The sequence below is a fragment of the Cryptomeria japonica genome, chromosome 8 (assembly GCF_030272615.1).
Source record: "Cryptomeria japonica chromosome 8, Sugi_1.0, whole genome shotgun sequence".
NCBI lineage: Eukaryota > Viridiplantae > Streptophyta > Pinopsida > Cupressales > Cupressaceae > Cryptomeria > Cryptomeria japonica.
In genome coordinates, this window is record NC_081412.1 from 333,524,830 (window position 1) to 333,549,441 (window position 24,612).

Below are 24,612 nucleotides of genomic sequence, written 5' to 3' on the forward strand. Positions count from 1 at the left end.
AATTTGATTGTGACTTGTGGTGGATTGATAAACTCCAGGTCCTCTTTGAATAGGGAAAAAAAAAATCTAGTCAATGTATTGCTGCTTGTAGCTCAACATTTTCTTGAGATAAATTCAAGGTAGACTACAGAATTCTTGAGAAAATAATATACACAATGTCACCAACACACCAAGAATAGCTTTGTAACAACTATAGAATGTAGGCAGACCCTTCTACCAACAAAATCTGTTATTTCTTTGATTTGACTCGGTCATAAAGCCACCACAGTGCTTCAATACATTTATAGTTTCACTTGGAAAATGAAAATACAGTTGCACCCTAAGACAAACACATTCCCATTCTCATCCCCATACACTTCATTCTGATAGTTCAAATCAATAACAACTCCATCCACTCCAAACTCAAAACAAATTAAGCCTTTTGATAATTATATGACAAGTCAGTTCCAAAAAGAAGCCCAATATCCTAGTGTGCCAAGGAAAAATGGCATTAGTCTGGACTCTAAACTTACCCAGTCTGTCAAGGATTCTATTAATAACCTTTCACGGGTGTATGTCTTAGTGATCTTGTGCTGATTTAAAAGGAGGAACTTTCTGTTGAAAATTATTATATGCCTAGCAAAATAGTTCAGTAAAAACTTTTCTCACGTTAATAATTTGTGAACCATTATACTCGGAAGGTGGTAATGAAAAACAGCCTAACAAGCGCTAAGTATAATACAGCTACAGTATGGTGATTACATGAGAATGAAGAAAGAAAATAATTATAATAACGTCCACAAGTGACCAATGTTAGTCAACGGGATACAAATGTACATTCAGAACAATAGGGCAGCATAGGGTGAAAAGAACCCTAGGTTCTGAAAAGTAAAATTGGAGAGTGAGACAACTACATCAGAGGACATGGATAAATGGTACATTTAGTTAAAGTTTAGCCCTTTTTGATAAAGTCTTCATCATTCCCTTGGCGATTCTCACAAACCATAATATGTTCATCAATGCCAATATTGGAGGTGCCACAAATAGAAAGTAGAATCCGGCAGGAAAGATAAGTTTGACCTGTTAGAAGAGACAATAAGAGAATCATTTAGGGAATGGAGATATGAATATAACACGTACAAAAGGAATAGTATATTGAATCAGCCGATTGTCATATACCTCATCATAATGCAGGTACATATGTATGAAAAAGTAAATGAACAAAAAAATTCTAGCAGCCTGCAATCACATAAGCCAGCTTAGAGAACTATCAATGTTCAAGCCAATCAATTCAAGGTCTTCTCAGGAAAATGTCCATCACCATTAAAACAAACTGACAATCAAAGACTCAACAAGAAGTTTATAAAAGAAGAACTCACCAGCCAACCAAAGAACATTGCAACTCCATTGATCACATAGACCTTCGAATTTTTCAGTCCTGCAGTGTCCAGATACCTTGAAGCAAAAAATGCAGATTGCAAAGATTAAGTTTTCACTCCAGGGCCACTAGTTTTCCAGAAATTCAAGCTTATAAACAAGTCTGAGTTACCATCTCAGATTTATGCTTGGTGTGGTGCTTTCTGACAAAAGAACCAGATAGATGTAGATTTGCCCATGCCCACTGAATAAGGAGAGGGCAATTGCAGTCATGGATAATAAATGATGCATAACCTGAATAAAATTTTTTTTGGAAAGTCAAGCAAAAGATTGAGCCACTGAGAATTTCAAATTATGCTAAGGTTGTACAGGTAGGCATTACTTACATATTCTATGCCACCCAAAGATGGATAAAACCATATTATCATTCCCAGATCAGAGAGAAAATACCCAGTTGACACCTGTCCATAAAAATAGGATCATTTATATGCAGAAAATTGAACTACTCTCACAGGATGGGAACTCAAGCTCAAAGAAAAATCTATCTTTAAAAAGCAACAAAAGGGCCTGCTTGAAAAAATGTTGGTTCCCGAAGGTATATATATTCTCCAATTGAAAGAAATTGAAATACATCAAATAGAGGAATAGCAAAATAATTATGACAACTGCTATCATATTTTACCAGAAAATAATATGATGCAAAAGAAAACATTCTTGATTAGCTTTAATTGTCATAACAGACTCATTGCATTTTATAATGCAACTCACTATTGCAGTGACTATCTTTCTCTTAATCATCTTATACAGATTTTCGAAATCAGGAGATTTCAGGTTTTCCTTTCATTGGTAATAAACAAATAACGAAATTCTTAAAGACTAAAGTTAATCAAAATGTTTTAAAAAATCAATAGGATAGTCCTGCAATAAAAGGGATCAATTCTAAGTGAAATGATATTAATCAAAATGAATGTATGTGCATCTCAACCCCCTCATCCCATCTGTCCACTCCCCTTCCCCTTGGGATATAAGAAATTAAACTTTTCTGGAGTGTCCAAATGTAAGCTCAACCCACAGAGTGCTGGAAGTATCATTCTGTGCAGTTTAAGTGCTTGCTATGGAGTTTTCTCTTTTCCTTCAGGTTGTGAAACAAACAAAAGAGCTGAAGCAGCAACCATGGTCAATGGCCTTAATCCTACAATGAGCCTTGATATAAATAACCATGCATAAGTAATCCCCTCACTTGACACTAATTCTCCCAAACCGACTGATGCTATTGTGGAGATTTAAGTGTCTCTACTTTGTTGCGACTTGTGAGCAATGGTTTGTTTCTTTCTGTGGTTAGTGTTTGAGGCATTTTAGTGTGGCTTCAAAGAGGTCATCTAGTGTAACTGTTTCTGAACTATGAGAGGCTTCTAAAACTCGTAAATCATTTGCCCATGGTTTTGTGTAAGGAAGTTTTGAGCTCCAAGGTTCCAGTTGCTAATCTGCTTGAGCTCTTTTAATGTCTTCATTGCTGGAACAAGCACCTAAGTCTTATGATTTCATCTGTTATCTTGTAATGCAAAACACTGTCAAATGTGAGATGGTCGCACCAAAGGTGAAGGACACAGTAGCGTTATTAATATTGAAGGCAAAGGTTGCAGAATTGGAAAAATAACTATCTATCTAATATCAAACTGGTACCTACCCCCTTTACAACCTAGCATGGTCATAATTGCCCTGGCAAAGCACCCGTGGCATTTTGGAAAGCCCAGGCAGAGGTGACCTTGGCAGAATGATGCCTCTGGTGGACACGTGAGCTGGATATGTAACATGTTGAAGAGAAAGAATTGGTAGCAATTGGAGGTTGGCGCAGCCCTGCAAGGCTTTGAATCTGTGTGTTGTACTCTACATCAGATGGTGTAACTCTGTGTTCTGTAGTCATTTGATGGTGGTATGGCTGTGTTAGGTAAGCCATTTGTAGTGGTTTGGCTGTATTAGGTAAGCTGTTCTACTTCAATTTCATTTATCCTTTTTTCGTCTGAGAATATAGTTTGTTAAGGGTTGTTCATTGCAAACTCATTCCGTTTCACCTTTAATGAGTTATTTTGTTCTATCTTTAATACGTTATTTTATTTGAACTTTCTTTGTCAAGCCCCCCTACATAGTCCTGTTGTAACATTTTCACACATCACCCCATTGCAAATGGGGACCCCCACTTTTTTGCCTTTCATTTGAAGAAGTGTAGTTGGTCACTAGTGAGGTCAGTCAGTTTTCAAGGATTAGGAAGTGATTGGTTCACATCTTTGCTCACTCTAATGGAAAAGAAATGAGAAAATTTGGCTAAGGCATGGTAAACAATCTAGTCGTTCTAGGCTAGAACACCAGTCGTTCTAGGCAAGAACTGTTTTGTCCTTTGAACTGTTTATTTAATTGCACTTCAAGCCGTCCTAGACAAGAACAAAGTTGTTCTAGGCTAGAACGAGGTCTGTCCAAGGCAAGAACAAGGTCCGTCCAAGGCAATGACATAGTCTGATGCAAGCAATCAACATGAGGAGTAATGAAAAGCAACATCAAGGCAAAGGATAGCAATCAACATCAAACACTCAAGGACGAAATTTTTACAATCTTTAATTTTCTTCGGAAATCCAAGAATCATTGCTAGTATAGCCGAACAGAAGCTCAAGAATGCAAGTGATCAAGTCAAGAGATAGTTTTAGATGAGTTAATTAAAGTTGGACGATCTATTTGAGAAAAGTCATCATTACATCAGGAGCTTGATAATGTTGACTATCAAGAGATATGCCTCATTCATTCACACACTTGTGATGAGTTATGAAGAACAATGTTGAGGTGGTGCCTAGTCATCACATCCAATCAAGATAAGGCGTCCAGTTTCAATGTACTTAACTCATCTACAAAGAAGATAACTACCACATGTGGACACATAGTTTGATGTACCTACTATCACCATTTATAGGTCAAATTTTCAAAGGACGTGTCCCATTAAATGTAAATGTATCATTAGTCAAGCTGTTAATGCATTAGTAGCCTCTGCAAGATAAGACTCTCCTAACTCAGCAATCTCCTATATTCTGTTTACTCATTCATGCTTTATGTTTATCAGACTATAACATTGGTCACAATTATGATATTGATATTGGATTAGATTGACAACCTGCTTAACTATGTTAAGCGTCAATCTAAAATGCTATCGGGCTATTAACCCGATAGCATATTAATGTCGCTTCATATCAGCATTAATATGCTATCGGGGTATTAACCCGATAGCATATAATGCTAACAACTATTGTTATTGTTTATGTTATATTAATCCATATGCTTTGATACCGATTCATAATCGGGTATGTTTTATATCTGTAACAATTAACAAATGACACCGATTCATGATCGGATATGTTTAAGCACTATTATCATTAGCATATGATACCGATCGGATATGTTTAAGCACTATTATCATTAGCATATGATACCGATCGGATATGATTAAGCACTATTATCATCAGCAATGATACCGATTCATTATCGGGCATGTTATAAGCGCTGTTATCATTAAGGATACCGATTCATTATCGGGTATGTTTGAAGCACCGATTAGTTATGAATTGGTTGTTGTTAGTAGGGGTCACGACCAAGTGACATCTTGATCGGACATGTCTAAAAGACATGTTCGATCAAGGTGCCACTTGATCGTGGCCACCCTACTATTTATACATCATTCCAATCAAAGGAGTGACATTGAAATCGATACATGTTCATCCTCCTTACCTGCAGTAAAAGAAAGATAGCAATATTAGTGTCATAGGCATAATATCAAATTTAAAATACACCATCCTGCATATAACTTGTCCATTAAATTGGAAATTACAATACATTTACATGGTATCAGAGCCAAGTTAATCGAACTTGAGGCTATTTAATTTCGTGAAACAAATTTAAGAACAAGGTTATATACTACATCACATTTCTTCAAATGGCCAGTGCTATCAGATTCGAAGACAGACTCGAAGGTGGCGATGATTTTTCAGCCTGGAAATTCAGAATTCAAATGATCTTAAAGGAGAACAAAGTGGATTCGTTTGTTCAAACTAAAAATGATCAACCCGAAAATGAACCTGACAAAACAGCATGGATTGAGGGAAATGAAAAGGCAATAAAAATAATAGTTGATGGGGTGAGAAACAACATAATGCCCATCATAAGAAAACATCAGACAGCCTATAAAATGTTCAAAGCTATTGAAAGCACATTTGAGATATCAAATGCAAGTCGAACTCTAGCATTAAAACGAGAAATAAATCATATCACCATGAACAAAGGGGAGACAATCAACGCCTACTTTATGCGGATATCAGTTCTAAAAGATGAACTTGCAACTCTGGACTACGAGATCCAAAGCAAAGAGCTAACACTCATTGCTTTAGATGGGTTGCCTAGTAGATGGAGCACATTCGTCCAAGGCATTAGTGCAAGGTCCAAATATCCCAAATTTGAAAGATTAAGGGATGACTGTCTCCAAGAGGAATCAAGATTGAACAAAATGGGAATGAAACACAAGAATAGAGATGAAGACCTGCAAGTTCTAAACACCAACTCCACCAAGCAAAACAAGAAAAGGCAGTTTAGAAAGAGAAAAGGTCGTCAAGGCAAGAACATTTCAAAGAAGGACTTATCTCACATTCAATGTTACAGATGTGATCAGTTTGGACACTTCGTTGCAAAATGCCCGGAAAGAACCAAGAAACATGCTACATTTGTCAAAGCAGGGAAGACTAAATGGGAAGATGACTCCGGGAAATACGTATTCTACTCAGCACTCACAAGTCAAGCTTCTAACAAAATCAACTCATGGGTGATTGACAGTGGTTCATCCAGGCACATCACTGGGTTTAGAGAAGTACTTGATTCCATGACAGAGGAGAGTGATGAGGACGTAACCATCGGAGATGACTCCACATATCCAGTCAGAGGAGTAGGAACCTACACCATCAAATTGAAGACAGGCATAACCTTACGGCTTGAAGGAGTACTATATGTCCCCGGCATCAAAAGAAATCTAGTTTCTATATCGGCATTGGAAGATAAAGGATACAGAGTGACATTCATGGACAACAAAGTATTGGCCTGGCCAAGGAACTCCTCCATCAAGAAGGCAAAGACCATTGGACAGAGACAAGGCTATTTGTATGAGCTGTGCACGAAAACCAATCTAGCCCTAATCCATGAAGCCACTAATGCAAATGAAGTTTGGCATAGAAGATTAGGCCATCTGAATTTTAGGGCTTTATCTTCAATGGGAAACCTTGTCACAGGTCTACCCAAATTAAAGCAAGATCATTCAAGGGCATGCAAAGGATGTGCCCTAGGTAAGAATACCAAAGGTGCATTCCAAAATAGTACTAGGAAAACTAGCAAAATTCTAGAATTAGTTCATTCTGATGTATGCGGACCTATGTCCATATCCTCTCTAGGGGGATTCTTGTATTATGTAATATTTGTTGATGACTACTCTAGGAAGACTTGGATCTACTTTATGAAAAGTAAAGAATCAGAAGAGATCCTCTCTAGGTTTAAAGAATTTAAATCACTAACTGAAAACCACTCAGGAAACAAAGTTAAAACCCTAAGAACCGACAATGGGGGAGAATACACATCAGATTCATTTAAAGAATTTTGTAGAGATAATGGGATTAAGAGGGAGCTTACTATACCTTATAACCCCCAACAAAATGGGGTAGCGGAAAGGAAAAATAGGACTATAGTTAAAATTGCCAAAGCCATGATCCTAGATCAAAACCTTAACACTAATCTCTGGGCTGAAGCTTCCAACACCGCTGTATATATACAGAACAGGTGCCCTCACTCCCATCTTGAGGACAAAACTCCTGAGGAAGTATTCACTAAGATTAAGCCTGATATTAGCCACCTTAGGATATTTGGATGTCCTGTCTATATCCATATACCTAAAGAAAAGAGACTAAAACTAGAACCTTCTGGAAAGAGAGGATTGCTTGTAGGATATAGTGAAACCTCCAAAGCCTACAAAATCTATGTACCTGGTCAAAGAAATATTGAACTAAGTAGGGATGTAATATTTGAAGAAGACCTGGCTTTCAAAAGAGCTCAAAACTTCATAGAACCTGAAATCTATGTACCTACCTCTAACTTAGATGAAAATCTTGCCCCTGAGTTTTAGAGGGAGAATCTAGATGAAACTGAAAATGAAAATGAAAAAACACCTAGAAATCTCAAGAAAAGACCACTATGGGCCACCAAAACAATAGAAGAAGCTCAAAGGTTTGCTGCTCCTTCTGGAACCTTCAGAGAAAGCAAAAGACCTAATAAATTTACTAGCTATGTTGCTCTTATGAATGACCTATCTAAAAATGAACCTGACAATGTAACAGATGCCCTTAAACATCAAGTATGGAAGGATGCTATGTCTGAAGAGTATCAATCCATAATGAAAAATGATGTATGGGAAATTGTTCCTAGGCCAACTAAGAAGTCTGCTGTTTCTTCTAAATGGCTCTTCAAGATCAAACATGCAGCAGATGGCAGCATTGAAAAATATAAGGCAAGATTTGTAGCCAGAGGTTTTTCTCAAAGAGAAGGGATAGACTATGAAGAAACATTTGCTCCTGTAGCCAGATATACCTTAGTAAGGGCTGTACTAGCCATTGCAGCAGCAAAGGGATGGAAGATACATCAAATGGATGTAAAGACAGCTTTTCTTAATGGAGAGATATCTGAAGAAGTATACCTAGAGCAACCTGAAGGGTTTGAGATCCATCATGCAGAATCTCATGTGTGCAGACTCAAGAAAGCTCTATATGGGCTCAAACAGGCTCCCAGGGCCTAGTATGAAAGAATTGACACATATCTATCAAAACTAGGCTTCTCTAAAAATGATGCAGATCCTAATCTCTACTACAAACAAAATAAAGGTGATATGCTAATAATGATTTTATATGTTGATGATTTATTAATCAAAGGAGAAGATCACCTTATAGATCAATGCAAGAAAGAGCTATCCAAAGAATTTGATATGAAGGACTTGGGATTCCTTCATTATTTCCTAGGGTTGAAAGTATGGCAGAATCCTGACAACATTGTTCTAAACCAAGGCAAGTATACATTAGACATCCTGAAGAGATTTGGAATGCTCAACTACAGACCTATGACCGCTCCAATGGAAACCAATCTTCATAAACTTAAAGAAGCAGCAACAGAATCACCTTCTACTGACCCCACTCTATACAGGCAAATGATTGGGTCTCTTATGTATCTGTTAAATACAAGACCAGATATCTGCTATGCAGTGAATGCCTTGAGTCAGTTTATGTGTGAGCCAAAGGAGATACACCTAGTAGCAGTAAAACACATTATGAGATATTTACAAGGCACCTTAAACCTTGGTCTCAAGTATAAGAAAATTGATCTTAATCTACACGGATTCTCAGATTCAGATTGGGCTGGAAGTGTGACTGATCGGAAAAACACCTCTGGGTGCTGCTTCAGTTTGGGATTAGCCATGATATCCTGGATCAGCAGAAAGCAGTCTTCTGTAGCGCAAAGTTCCACCGAGGCCGAATACATTGCAGCCTCCATGGCTGCCCGAGAAGCAGTGTGGCTTAGAAAGTTGCTTGTGGGATTGTTTGGCAATCCGATGAAACCTACTATCATCCATTGCGACAATCAAAGTTGCATAAAACTTTCAGTGAATCCAATGTTCCATGATAGATCCAAACATATTGAGATCCCATACCATTATGTACGAGACATGGTAGACAAAAATGTGATCAAATTAGAATATGTTAGTACAGGAGATCAGACTGCAGATATTCTGACCAAACCACTTTCCAGAGTGAAGGTTAATCACTTCAGAAAGGGTTTAGGTATGATAGAAAGATAATCTGTTTTGTAAATAAGATGTTGAAAATGTAAACTTCTTTTGTCATGTTGAGACATTCTGGGTTTTACCCCCTATGTTCATATCTAAGAGGTGACGATCTCTCAGATTATGAACACTTGTATGCAGACATCATAAGGTGACGATCTTATGATTCTCAAACTAGTTATCATGTTGGATCTCTGGTATGTCATGGATGTGCCATGATGTTGTTGTGATAAAACATTTGAATGAAATGTTTGTGCACATATCACAACATGGATAAGATGAGAATTTAACCATCCTCATATGTTTATCCTCAATATTGCGTGTTTAGGCAATACTGATATCACGTGTTTAGGTGATATCTTGTCATAATAAAATGATGAATCTATTATATCACATAGTTGGGTGGTATCCTATGTCACATACTTAGAGTAATGTTTTATGTTTGTATCCTATGTTCTGATGGTACTTCATATTATATGTATAGATGATATATATTCTTGGAGATTGACATTTTGAAAAAGAAATGTGATGCAGGTTACCTTATCTTCCAAAAGCTAAGAGGGAGTGTTAATGCATTAGTAGCCTCTGCAAGATAAGACTCTCCTAACTCAGTAATCTCCTATATTCTGTTTACTCATTCATGCTTTATGTTTATCAGACTATAACATTGGTTACAATTATGATATTGATATTGGATTAGATTGACGACCTGCTTAACTATGTTAAGCGTCAATCTAAAATGCTATCGGGCTATTAACCCGATAGCATATTAATGTCGATTCATATCGGCATTAATATGCTATTGGGGTATTAACCCGATAGCATATAATGCTAACAACTATTGTTATTGTTTATGTTATATTAATCCATATGCTTTGATACCGATTCATAATCGCGTATGTTTTATATCTGTAACAATTAACAAATGACACTGATTCATGATCGGATATGTTTAAGCACTATTATCATTAACATATGATACCGATCGGATATGATTAAGCACTATTATCATCAGCAATGATACCGATTCATTATCGGGCATGTTATAAGCGCTGTTATCATTAAGGATACCGATTCATTATCGGGTATGTTTGAAGCACCGATTAGTTATGGATTGGTTGTTGTTAGTAGGGGTCACGACCAAGTGACATCTTGGTCGGACATGTCTAAAAGACATGTCCGATCAAGGTGCCACTTGATCGTGGCCACCCTACTATTTATACATCATTCCAATCAAAGGAGATGACATTGAAATCGGTACATGTTCATCCTCCTTACCTACAGTAAAAGAAAGATAGCAATATTAGTGTCATAGGCATAATATCAAATTTAAAATACACCATCCTGCATATAACTTGTCCATTAAATTGGAAATTACAATACATTTACACAAGCATTAAATACTTTGCAATGGGTGTAACAAACCCTAATTAGGTTTTCTACCTTTTGATCTTAGCCATTGATTGTGAATCAATTTGAGCCATTCAATTGTATAGAGAGCACTATATAAGGCTCCACTTCTTCATTTGTAAATAATAGTGAACAGTGAGTAGTTAATAGACAAAGTTCAAGAAAATAGTAGATAGCAAATAGTTAGAGTACGAAGGATTTGACAATTTGTATGGTCTCTACTTCTCATTTGATTTTCATGTTGTTTAGATGAATGGAAGACTTTGTGTATGATCAATGGTGAAATTCGTATATCCATACTGCTAACACCTTGCCAATGGTTAAGTGCCTTGCATAGTCAACTAGATCCATTTTAGCCAAGCTTAACTTCAATTATCGCTTCTTCATTGATATGCATCAACTTGATGGTGTCTATGCTTGTGGTGGTGATTTGAAAATCATAAAGTTTTCCTTAGAAGATCGCACTAGCCTTGTGGAGATGTTCATAGCATGTCAAAGCAAGACTTAGTTGAGTTCAACCAAAGATTGTCCATTGCTCTTGCATTCCTAGGATTAGACTAGATCTCTCTTAACCCTTATCCTTTTTCCTTTTATTTAATCAAGTGAAATCTCACGTTCCAGCGATATTCAAAGCATTCAAGCATTCAACATAAGTCCACCTTGTGATCCCAGCAATATCACATCATACACAACTGAGTCCATCCAAGGGCATGTCAAGACCTGACATTCGAGAACCTTGGAGATGTCTCACTTGATCACGCAACTTAGCATTTGGGAGTCTTTGTTCAAGAGAGGATAGAATACTTAGTATTTTATTCTATGTTGCATAGTGCGAAAAACACCATCAACAAGTCCTCACTGATTAACCTTTAAGAAGGCTAAATCTAAATCCGCACTCTGTGCCATGTCCCCGCCTATCAACAATTTCTTACCTGTTTTCTAGTAGAAAGAAAACAGAAATAAACAAATAAAGAGACACCATGGATCAGAAAATCGTCTCATTTATGAAAATTCACAATTTTCTGAGGTTTTAGATCCCAAAAATTTATTCGGCAAGAGGCAGCCATGCTATCCCAATTTGCACCACTACGTATACTTAAATGGTGAGATACAATGGAATGCCTTCTAATACATGAATTACTAAAGGAATACGATTATACCAAGGCAGCTGCAGGTCATTAGTTAAGTGGCATGGAAAGATTTTTATAAGTTATCTCACAACATTTTAGTCAACAAGGGGGAAGGGTCAACGTTAGAAGAGACACCTCTTTTAGAAGGGGGACAAGGCTATAGGAAAGACACAAACTCTTCATTACCAATGGATAGATATATAATGCAGATCAACATTAAAGAAGGGGCATCCAAAAAGGATCAAGTACATATCATCAAAGGAAAATATATATATTAATTTATTGGCAGATTGTATTATATTGGCAATCATTGCGTAACAGCAGATTAGTATCCTATATCTCACTCATAAACTGAATGTTTATTTACAGTAATATTACATCTGAATTCTATTAGGAATACAAGACATATATGGCCTATTACTAGTATAATACAATAAACTGTTACGTTTATTCTTATATACACATATAACAGAAATAATAAGATTTATATTTGTTAGTTAGATTTATATAACAATTATGCTTAATTTCATTGGTTTACATATATACTCATAATACATGAGAGAATAGTATGCTCATAGCCTAATCCTTAATCATTCTCTATTGCCCCTCATGAGGATATGTTGGTTTTGTTAGGGAAAGGCGGTTGTTATACCTCCCAAAATAGGTGAGTCCCAAGAGGTGGTATGAACAGGTGCACTCCTAAAACCCTTAGGGAGTCCAAGAGGCACTCCTAAAACCCTTAGGGAGTCCAAGAGGTGGTATGGATGGGTGTTCCTGAAACCCTTGGGCCTATTTGTGGAGAATGGTTTTCATAGCACCCTAACAAGTAATTCCCCATCCTCCCGTTAGGGTTGATGATTAGGAAAGAAGTAAGGATTAGGGCTTCAATATAGTAACTATCAATTGTATTATGAATGCTTATTGTTCTCTAGTTTAGTGTTCTGATTTGAGGCATCATAATGTATGTTAATTATAGGCAGCCTCCTAGTAGGGGGCATTACACTTTGTTTCCAGCAAACTGTTGTGATGTTTTCACACATCGCCCCATTGCAAATGGGGACCCCCCACTTTTTTGTTTTCTAGGTTATTTGTAGAGTCCTTAGCTATTAGCCTTTCACTTGGAAGAGGTGCAGTATCTTAGGTGGACAGGAGGTAATCAAGTCAAGTCTCTCTCTTTAGGATGAGGTGAGGTCAGTTAGTTCTCAAGGCTTACGAAATGAATGATTTCATGATGATCATTCCATTTGATCATCATCCTTTGGCTTGCAAAATCAGAAACGAAGTGCTAAATTTGGCTAAGGGAAATTGTTTTTAATACTTTGAGAAGGATAGGCTTGAGTTTGAATCATCATGAAGAGGCTCACGACAATGGGATCAAGATAGCGAAGTTATCATTTTGAGATCATTTCCAGTGGAGCCCAAAATGTGCAAACTAAGACTTCCGGTGGAGCTCCAAAGTAGTGAACTAAGCCTTGCATTTTTCATTGCTTGAAAAGAGATCATGATCTTGCTAAGTATGTTGCCAGGAAGTTATTGCAAACTTAATCAATAGCAAGTCAAGGAAGTGAATGTGGTAGCAAGTTGATCAATCTTTCATATACCACTTTCAGTCAGGCCTCAAAAACACAAACTAACATTTCCAGTACCCATCCAAATGGGTGAACTAAGCATTGAAGACTTCCAGTCAAGCCTCCAAAGTACAACCTAAGAATTCCAATCGCCACCCAAATGTGCAAACTAAACTTTATCACGTCCAGCTAGGCTCCAAATGTGCGAACTAAACCTTGTGCATTTCCGTTGCGTGAGGATGATCATGATCTTGCCAGAATGTTGCTATGAGGTTATCAAAGGCTTGATCCATGGCACAAGAAGAGAGCAAATGAAGTAGCAAGTTAATCAATCAATGAAGAAATCACTTCCAGTACCCTTGCAAATCAGCAAACTTTTACCTCACATTTCCCTTTTGTAAGATGCTCCCTTGCTACCCCTTTAATTTTTTTGCCTTTCCACTCATTGTAATTTTGTCAAACAGTTTGCATGCAAGCTGATTACTAAGTTTCTAGTTTGGTTAGGTTTTGAGTTATACTTGCTTGGAAAGATTCAGCAGATTTAACAACACAAATATAACACACATAACAGTATTGCAGCTTGCTATGTTAACTTCAACCAAATTAAGCCAAATGTGTTTCTATACCAACGGATCTGGTAAAACAGTAACGGCAGATTACTACTCTATTTTTATAATAAATGAAACAACACAATGTATTTACATACCACAAAATGTTGCTCCAGCCTTAATAATGTTCACATAATATATTAACAGCTTATTAGACCCTTGTTTTTCATATTCCAGCACTGTATGGCCCAATTTCCAGCAAGTACGGCTCACAACCAAAGGGTTTCAGACCCTAACAGAACCCAGTCTATGTTTTCAGACCTGTATGGCCCCTTTACTGATGTTCCCAGGTAGGTGCAGCACTGCTGCAAGTGTTCCCTAGTCTGTACAGCCCTCTTCAGACTTGTACTACTCAGCAAACCAGCTGTATGGCTCAGAAAAAAGGTCCCACCCAATACTACAGCCAGCAAGTGGTGTCTCAGTTCTGTACGGCCAGCAAGTACGACCCTTCCAATGTGTATGGATCAGCAAGGAGGTGACGTCCAGCAGATTTAAACAAGAAGTTAAACAATCACAGCCAATACTCCTTCACCACTTCTGTTTGATCATCTTGAATAATATCTCCAATTGACAATGGGTTCCCATCCACTGCCTCCAAGCTCGAGGATTTCCGTCCTCAAACCTGCTGAAAGCCAAAGCTCCCAAATTCTCCAAGAAAAAATAATAAACCAAGCATATTTGAAAATGAGCTCTTGGAAATCTTTTATAATGCCCACATAAGAGCTCACTCACTCAACTTGCCAATGTGGGATAAATAACATAACTCCCATTTACATTTTATGTCTTCAATGTGTTATTAAATAAGGGGACCTCTTTATTTAAATATTTCCCACTAACTATAGTCCCACATTAATAAAGTTAGATATTTATATTTAACTTTATAATCCAACTTTATCAATGGATAAATAAATCATATCAATGATAATAAATTCTCCAGTTGATATTGAACACTTTCTATTGACATGATACTATCACTGATGATCCAAACCTGGCCTAACTAACTTACTATAAATAGTAAGTATCCCAAAAACACATCAAAACACCTCAAAATCGCCTGCAACTAAAACTACCTAGGCCAAATATCATCAGGATTCCTTAAATGTCTTGGTTAGCCTATGGGACCATGGAGAAATAGGCTAACAACAACATCATACAACGCGTGCTAGAAAGGGGACATTACAGTCCCACCCTTCCCAATATTGCTTGTCCTCAAGCAATGCCAAAGCAACTCCACCATCACCAGACTTATCCAATTTGCAACCATGAATGATTCCAAGGTCCCAAGTATATTTCAAAAATGCTATGCCACCAATCCCCTACGCCACTTTGATGTAATCCTCACTATGCCCCGAGTTGTGAAGCAACTCATCATGATCCATAAGGGACAATGCACCAATCGTGTCAATATCCAAGTCCAAAACCAATCCGTCTCTCTAGCTATGGGCATAGAAATAGACCATTAAAAAGATGCGACAAACAATTCCCATATGCACATAGATCAACTCATTAGGCCACCAAATGCTGTTGTTGTAACTCTGGCCAGCAATAAGAATGATTTCGAAGGGGTCACTACACCCTTGTATAGGAAAGATATCTATCTCATATGCAATATCCAACTAGTAGACATGTCTCCACACACTCCCAAGCAACTCAATTGGTGTTGTAGACCCTGCCAAATCTCAAAGTGCAATGGAAACCCAAGTAGGACAGCCACTAACCACTAAAAAATCTAAAATGGTTAGATCACCAACCAGTAAATAAACAGGTGCCATATCATATGTATTCGGTGACAATTCAAAAAATGAAATATAGATGCCTTCATCACCCGTCAAAGACAACCCTTTAATGGCTGATTCACTACAAGAGTCATCAAATAAATCAACATCTCTACTGATGAAATGATCAACATCAAGTGAAGTTTCAGAACTAGGATACCTTTGCCTACCACCATCCATGAAATAGTTTGTCTCATGGATTCGTTGAAGATAAATCTTGGCTTGTTGAGCCACCAGCTTAGTTTGCCTTGCTCTTTTTTGCCAAACTTCATTCGACTTTCAGCACTGATCTATATCAGCTGTTCCAAAGCGCAAAAAACCAGTCCTATGACAAGATGCATCATCAAATTTATCATGTCCCATGCTTGCATCCTGTGTGCCACCAATGGTAGAATATATATCATTAATGTCTTCATAACTATAGGCTGCAATATCTTGAGAAAAAAGAGATATATCACTGCTGTTTGTAATCAGAAAATTGGGACTGCTCTCATCCTCTGTGTCCCTGCCTTTGAAATATTCTGTGGTTTGATGAACAAAATCAGACCCTTTGGGGCTTGGATTAACAATATATACGTCATGTTGATCACCCACAACCACAGCCTTTAATTCCTTTACCAATATCATCTGTGACGCATCATCCACCAAAACTTCAAACACCATTTGTTTATATTGATCATGTGATTGCATCTGCTCAACTCCCAAAGCAATGCTAGCCCCACCAAACTCAAACACGTAGGAGCCTTTGACACTGATGTAATCATGCAACTCCTCAAGGCTGTTGGAATAGAAGATGTTAACTATATAAGGTCTGAAAATCTGATTTATAATTACCTCAAGAATGCCCCTGCTATCATGAAGTGGTAAGTTCGGATCAAAATCTGATTCCCAATGGCTATAGTGTCCAATCCATGAACACAATTTAGCACAATCAGCTGCTGTCATCATTGCATAAATCAGAAATTTCATAATCTGCATCATAGAACAACTTTCAAACACTAAGTTTAAGATGGAAGGCAAAGAAAAAAGACTGAAATCTCATTCCCAGTTAGCTGTATACTGCTGAAAAGTGATTCATGCAACAAGTTTGGAACATGTAATATTCTTCTATTGGTTAGTGAGGGAAGGAGTTCATTTGCTACCCAATTGGAGGAAGTGTTACCTTTAGCAATCCATGCAATTTCAAATTGCATTATCTTCTTCTTAGATTTCACAATCAGCTCCTTAACACCATAACTCCCATGTTCATTTAAACTTCTAGGTATATCCAAACAAACAAGAACTTGGTATTCCTCATACTCCTTTATGCTAATCCTCAAATAACAAGGGAAATTCATACCTTGTGAGGAAGTTGAAATGATGAAGACATCTTCATGCTTAGACTTGAAATCTTGATCATTAACAAGCTGATTTTCCAAACCTATGTTGATTTGAAAGTTCATACCTGATTGTTTACCCTCTCAGGTGAATAGCTTAAAGCATACAGATACAACATGTAATGCAGAATAATAATGCCATAGATATCAGATAAAATATAAGAGATGTTATTCCATTCATAATCGTGTCTCTTTGTACAAGTTACCTCCGAGGTATATAAAGGTACCGAGGGGGTGCGAGTGCCAACCGTCGCACCGTAACTACCATCCCTCGGTTACCGAAATAACAAATACAATTATAACTTAACTAAATATTTTATTCGTGTACAATATTGCCGCCAACACTGATTTCTTATGACAAACAAGAGCATAAGGACTGCTGTTCACTGACACCATATCAACATTTGTTTCAGACCCTCTCATGTTATCTTCATAGTGTTCCATCAATTCATCTTCAAATGTTAGTTGCTCATTACTGGTATCAAAAAGAACTCTATGATCCAACTCGAAGAGTGATTATTGTTGGCGGCATTATTGTACACGGGAATAACATTAGTTAATTATGTGTAATTGTTTTGGTTAGTTGGCAACCGAGGGGTGGAAGTTGCGGTGCGACGGTTGGCGCTCGCACCCCCTCGGTACCCTTTTATACTCCGGAATGTAACTTGTAAAATACACTTATTATGAATAGAACAGCTGATACACTTTGTCTGATATTTACGGCATTATTCTGCGTTATGTCCTTTATGTCTTAAGTTATTCACCCGAGAGGGCAACATTTGGCGCCGTTGCCTAGACGAACTCGGGAAGGGAAGACACGGATGGCGCACAGACAAAATGGGCCTACCCGTTGGTGAGGTAAACCCGGAGGCCGACGACGCGCGGACAGAACTGTACACGGGAGAAGACACGGCAACGCGAGAATTCTCGATTTTGCTCCAGGTAGCCATTCAGACATACGTTCGACAAGAAGCGGCGGAGGCAGAAATCCCACCAAGTGTCGTGTGGACAGCGCTGGAGGTTAGCCCGGCAGTAAACCGGTTAATGAACCACCTCCCCCGGCTGCTTGCACAGGCATCGCTGGCACAGCAGGCCCACCTGGAGGAGATTGCCCAGGAGGAACGACGACAACAAATCCTGCAACGCTACGAGGAGAACAGCCGACGGGACACGGAGAGAGATGGCGCCAGGCCAAGAGGGAATTGAACTGTGAACTTCTTATTTTCAAATAAAAGTGTCATTGACACGAGTTGTACTTGAGCAGATGAATTAATAAAGATATGTTTTGATTTAAGAATTGAGAGTTATGGAGATGTGTGACAATTAATGCCAAACCTATTGAATAAAGATAGGAATAGAAAACCGGAAACGAACGAGTGGGAGGCCGCGCAGAGGGCTTTGATTCTGGAGCAGCAAGTAGAACGAAGACGGAGGCTGAGGCAACTTGCCGAAGGACGACCTGCCGAAGGGGGGCCCGAGGGGAACCAAGGAGGTGTCACGGAAGGTGCAGAGGCCGACGAAAATTTCTACGCGTCGCCAGATCATCGTAGGACGCGGAGCCACGAAGAATTTTTAGAAGAAACAAGGTTACGGCGAAATCTAGTCGAGGAGACTCGGGATTAGTTTAGGAACTTATCCCTCACGCCACGGAGTGAAGATCACCAACGGGAAGCAGGAGTAGGAGTGCGTCAAAACGAAGGGGAGGGCAACAGTACGGGTGTAGGTGCCACACGCGACAGGCAAAACACCGTACCTCCAGGACACACCACCAACACTACCAGAGGTAGCAGCGCAGGGCCACAGACACAGCCACAGACACAGACACAGACACAGCCGCCTCTAGGAAGACGACAAGGGATGGCGAGCAAACAAAAGTTACCAAAGTTCACAGGGGACGGCAAGGAAGACCCCTTACGACACTGCCGTACATGTGAGACCATTTGGTCCGCCAACGGAGTAATAGACCATGATGACTGGGTACAGCAGTTTCCAGCCACGTTACGAGGAGTCGCCATAGATTGGTACTCCGATGTAGATAAGCAAAAAGTGGCCACATGGGCTACCCTACAGAAGGAATTCACGGAGGAGTTCCGGTTGCTTCGTGATGACAACGAAATTGTGACAGAGATATACAGTACCAAGCAAGGTGCTAAGGAGACAGTACGGGCATACAGTCGGAGGCTGAAAGAACTCTTTGGTAAAATGGAGAGCCAGCCGGCTGAGGGCTTAAAAAAACGATGGTTCGTGGAAGGATTGAAATCCTCCCTACGGAAAAAAATGAAGATTGTACCTCCGACGTCATATGACGACGCTTATAACAGGGCAATGGATCTGGAAAGCGAGTACAAAACATCAAGAAAGAAGAGAAGTAATAGATATTCATCTGACGATGATGAAGATTCTGACGAAGAGAGCAGTAGCAGTAGCGAATCGGGTAAAAAGGTACATGCGTTCCAGAAGGACATGGAACGAATGCTGAGAGAATTCAAGACCATGAAAGGGAGTACAAGTAAGACAGAAGAAACTGAAGTATGGTGTACAGACTGCAGGAGTGATGGACACACAAAGGGTACTTGGCCGAAGAAGGCATTCTGTGAGATTTGCCAAATGATGGGACACTCCACCAAGGAGTGCTCATACAATATGAAAACCCGAAGCCCGAACCAGGTGTTGTTCACAGAGTAGGCCACAACATCCGCACCAGCGGGTACGGCCCAGTAGACTGACACAACGGCATCATCTGGAGGATACCGGGATAATAGACGCGGCGGCGGCGGAAGAAACAATAACAATAACAACAACAAAAACCGGATCCAGTACGATGCCAAGGGTCGGCCGATGATTCAATGTAGGGCCTGCAATCAGTGGGGACACTTCGCCCGCGATTGTCCGAAGGAAGCCAGCACTCAGCACCTCTGCCGATGGTGCGGGCCAGGCGACCACGAGGACGCAAATTGCCCGAAGCCTGGTGTACACCTTCTGAACATAGAACCTACGAAGGCAGAAGTATTGGCAATCACAAGGGCACAGGCTAAGAAGATTGCCTACCCAAATCCCCACACAGAGACCGAGAGAGTACGGGAGGCCAGAGACGAGATCACAAAAGAAAGGGCCACACATGGACAAAACAGTCACCAGACAGCAAGTACACCACGGACGAAGGGAGAAGAGGAAATCTTACGACAAATCTTGCAGGTAGAGGTACCGGTGAAAATTCAAGACCTCCTGGAGAGTATGCCGCAGCTAAAAACGGCTATTTTAAACTCTATACCCCCACAAGTAAAAACGAAGGAGGTCGTGCGCCCCACAACCAACCCCGCGTTTAGGGAGGTCGCGAACCCCGCGGTCGACCCCATGTTGTTGGTAGTCAACAGCGGACGCCACCCGGCGGTGGTAGAAATGGGTATACTAGGGACCACCCTAACAGACATGATTGTGGATGGAGGGTCAGGAGTAAATGTACTCCCAGAAGCGACATGGAAAAAGTTGGGAAAGCCTACGTTGTGGCCCCCTACGTTCAACCTACTAGGGGCAGACCAACATGGGATTAAACCCATTGGTACCCTCATGGGCCAGCAGGTGATGGTCGGCACGCAGCCATTCGTGCTAGACTTTGTGGTAATCCCCTTAAAGCAGAAAGGATATGACGCCATCCTGGGGCGGGGGTGGCTCATTGCAGCAAAAGCCAACCATAACTGGAAGCGGAATGCCCTTTCTTTGGAAAACGTCGGGAGGAAGTACGTAATCGATCTCCGTACGCAGATGGTGAGCGAGGAGTTAGCCTCTTCCTCCGACTCGAAGTCCGAGGGACACCAGTTAGCGGAGGGTGGAAATAGATGCCGCATGGAGCCCAGTGATGAAGGGGTGTTAGAACTGGAGGCATGCTCAGGGGACGATGGGGACTCCTTGAATGGCCTCTTCCATTGGCAAATGGGAGATTATGAACTATTTACACCATCGTGCAACGTATTGAGCATCGAAGAAGAACCAGATATATTTCCCCCAGAATATGGCGAGTATAAGGAAGGGGAGGCAACAGTGAATGAGGCGCCGGCACACCAATTCCTGAAGGGGGAGCCTATTAAGTATCAGGAAGCCACGTTAAAGGAAATGAATCTCGGGGAGACAAGTGACCCCAAGATCATCCTGGTCGGAGATGATTGGAATCCAGTGTTGAAGGCCGCAGCCTTCAAAATTTTCCTGGAATACAAGGATGTCTTTGCATGGACATACAAGGACTTGAAGGGCGTGCCCCCGGAGCTATGTGTGCACCGAATAACGTTAGTACCACGAGCCCAGCCAGTGAGGAAGCGGCCGTACCGAATGAACAAAAATTATGCTGTACGGGTGAACGACGAGATTGAGCGGATGTTGGAAGCGGGCATAATCTTCAGAGTACAGACAAGCGAATGGGTGTCCCCCATTGTGATTTCCCTCAAGAAAGAGGCCAATCAGATCCGGATCTGTGTAGATTTCCGGTGCCTAAACGCTGTCACTGTTAAAGACCCGTTTCCCATACCCTTCACAGACAGCATCTTGGAGGAAGTAGCTGGACATGAAATCTATTCCTTCATGGATGGATTCTCGGGTTACAACCAGATATCCATCGCGGAGGAAGATAGGCTGAAAACAACTTTCGTGGTGGAGGACGGTGTGTACGCATACAACCGAATGCCCTTCGGTCTATGCAATGCGCCTGCCACCTTTTAGCGCATCATCTTGCACATCTTCGACAAGACGTCAATGGGGAACTTCAAAGCATTCCTGGATGATTGGTCTATTTACAGCGAACAAGACATCCACTTAAAAACTCTTGGAGAATGCCTGGAGAGGTGTCGGAGGGCACGGTTGGCCCTCAACCCGAAGAAATGTAGATTCATGGTACCACAGGGAAGACTGCTGGGACACATTGTGTGTAAAGAAGGATTGAAAACGGACCCGGACAAGATTCGGGTAATAGTAGAAATGGAACCCCCGACGGACGTCACGGGGGTAAAGTCCTTCCTTGGTCATGTGGGGTACTATAGGAGGTTCATCAAGAACTTCGCTGAGATATCCCACCCGTTGGATAAGTTGACAAGGAAAGGGGAACCATACATTTGGGCAGAGCCATAGAGCAAGGCCTTCGAAGAGTTGAAGACAAGGTTGATGGCAGCGCCCATACTGGCATACCCGAACTGGGATAAGGAATTCCACGTTCACGTAGATGCCTCAAACTATGCCATCAAGGCTACATTAGCCCAAGTAGGAGGACACGGGCTGGACCACCCCGTTTATTTTGCCAGTAGGTTGCTCTCGAAGGCGGAAAAGAACTACAGTACCACAGAATAGGAAGCACTCGGTATGGTCTATGCCGTACAGAAATTCCGTCATTACCTCCTGGCCACACCATTCACATTTTATGTAGACCACCAGGCACTTATGTATTTAGTGAACAAGCCCATTATCCAGGGGAGGATAAGTCGTTGGCTATTACTACTACAGGAGTTCACATTTCTAATTGTGGTGAGACCAGGGCGAAGCCATGTCATAGCCGACCAGCTGTCGCGAATTAAGCCAGGGGAACCTCCAGAGGGAGTAAATGATCATTTCCTGGATGCACACTTGTTCCAAATAGCCGTGCTCCCTTCGTGGTACAAGAAGATTGGAGAGTACCTATCGACGTCCCGATTTCCGAAGGGTATGCCTCCAGGGGAACGAAGAAAGCTCGCATTAAGGAGCAGGACTTTTTTGCTCATCAACGGTTTACTTTACAAGATTGGGCCGGACCAGATATTAAGGCGTTGTGTCATGGAGGAAGAAGTCTCGAGTGTACTAAGGGAGGCACACGAAGGGCCCGCAGGTGGACACATGGGTCCAGACACCACAGCCCGAAAGGTGCTTCTCGCAGGACTATGGTGGCCAACGGTATATCACGACGCCAGGGAGTGGGTCGTGAGGTGTGACACTTGCCAGCGGGCGGGCAAACCTCTGAAGCGGGACTTCATGCCCCTCAACCCGTCGCATGCACAAGAACTCTTTGAGCGATGGGGACTCGACTTTGTGGGTCCTCTTAAGGCCAGTCGCACACGACGGTGCCGATACATTATAGTTGCGACAGAATACTTGACCAAGTGGGTGGAGGCAAGGGCCCTCCAGGATAATTCGGCAGTAAGCACAGCGAAGTTTATTTATGAACAAATCATTACGCGATATGGTATACCTATTCAGTTGACCAGTGACCGGGGAGGCTACTTCGTGAACCATGTCATACACCGGTTGACATCAGACTTCAAGATTTTTCACTCATTTTCAAGTCCGTACTACCCACATGCCAATGGCCAGGCGGAGGCCACAAATAAAATAATAATGTCGGTGATATATAAGTCTTGCGGAGTGGAGAAGGATGACTGGGAGGAGTGCCTACCGTCAGTACTTTGGGCATACCGAACGACCTACAAAGTAACTACTGGACAGACTCCTTTCCAGCTAATGTATGGACAAGAAGCCGTGGTGCCAGTTGAATTCATGGTACCAAGTCTGCGGATTGCCATCGATAATCGCCTTGGCGATATGGAAAGCCTGAGGGAGAGGCTGTACGCGTTGAACAAATTGGACGAGCGAAGGATGATGGCTCAGTGGGCGACAGAAACAGCCCAGCAAAGACGGAAGGTGTGGCACGACAAGCATCTCCGGCGAATGAATTTTACTCCTGGACAACTAGTGTTAAAATTCAACGGGAGGAACGAAATTAAACCGGGGAAATTCAAAGTCCGATGGTTAGGGCCTTTCCGGATACATGAGGTCAATACGAACGGAGCGATAAAGTTATGGACGCTGGACGGGAAGGAGATACCAGACGCAGTCAACGGGTCGAAACTGAAGATCTATCACGAACGGAGGGAACCGGGAACCCCCAATCAGTCAGCCGCTACTAAAAATTGAAAAACTTGAAAAAAATATATATATAAAAGAAAATTTGGAAAAAAATATATATATATGATTTAAAAGACAACAACCGAAGAAGAAAATAATAACAAAAAAAAAAAAAAGAAAGGAAAAAGGCCACCGTACGGTGGGGAAGAGAAAGTGGCCACCGTACGGTGGGCCCACCGAAGGCGGCATCACCGCACGATGGAACCACCGTGCGGTGGGACCACCGATGGTGGAACCATCGTGCGGTGGGACCACCGACGGTGGAGACACCGTGCGGTGGAACCACCGACGGTGGCGCCATCGTGCGGTGGGACCACTGACGGTGGCGCCACCGTGCTGTGGGACCACCGATGGTGGCGCCACCGTGCAGTGGAACCACCGACGGTGGCACCATCGTGCGGTGGGCGCCACCGAAGGCCGCATAAAAAGGGATAAAACGCCACGCCGGGGCAAGGAAGAAACACCGCCGCAAGGATAAAACGCCACACCGAGGCAAGGAAGAGACAACGCCGAGGGAAGAAAGAGACACCACACCGCACGAAGGAGACACCACGCCGCACACCGCATGAAGGAG

General features: G+C 41.1%; 1 protein-coding gene across 5 annotated transcripts in view; it reads right to left on the minus strand.

Annotated features, from left to right (window-relative positions):
- Window positions 1–402: 402 nt before the first annotated feature.
- Window positions 403–24,612, minus strand: part of LOC131061527 (uncharacterized) — a 215,196-nt gene continuing 190,986 nt past the window's right edge. For 2 of the 5 annotated variants that reach the window (XM_057995261.2, XM_057995260.2), the window contains 5 exons: window positions 1,743–1,817; window positions 1,529–1,650; window positions 1,359–1,434; window positions 1,159–1,218; window positions 403–1,059 (listed from right to left, as the gene is read on the minus strand). In XM_057995261.2, coding sequence (XP_057851244.1) covers window positions 925–1,059; window positions 1,159–1,218; window positions 1,359–1,434; window positions 1,529–1,650; window positions 1,743–1,817 — 468 coding nt within the window. In that variant the 3' untranslated portion in view covers window positions 403–924. The remainder of the gene's footprint in view (window positions 1,060–1,158; window positions 1,219–1,358; window positions 1,435–1,528; window positions 1,651–1,742; window positions 1,818–24,612) is intronic. The other 3 variants (XR_009110550.2, XM_057995263.2, XM_057995262.2) reach the window with 3 other exon arrangements.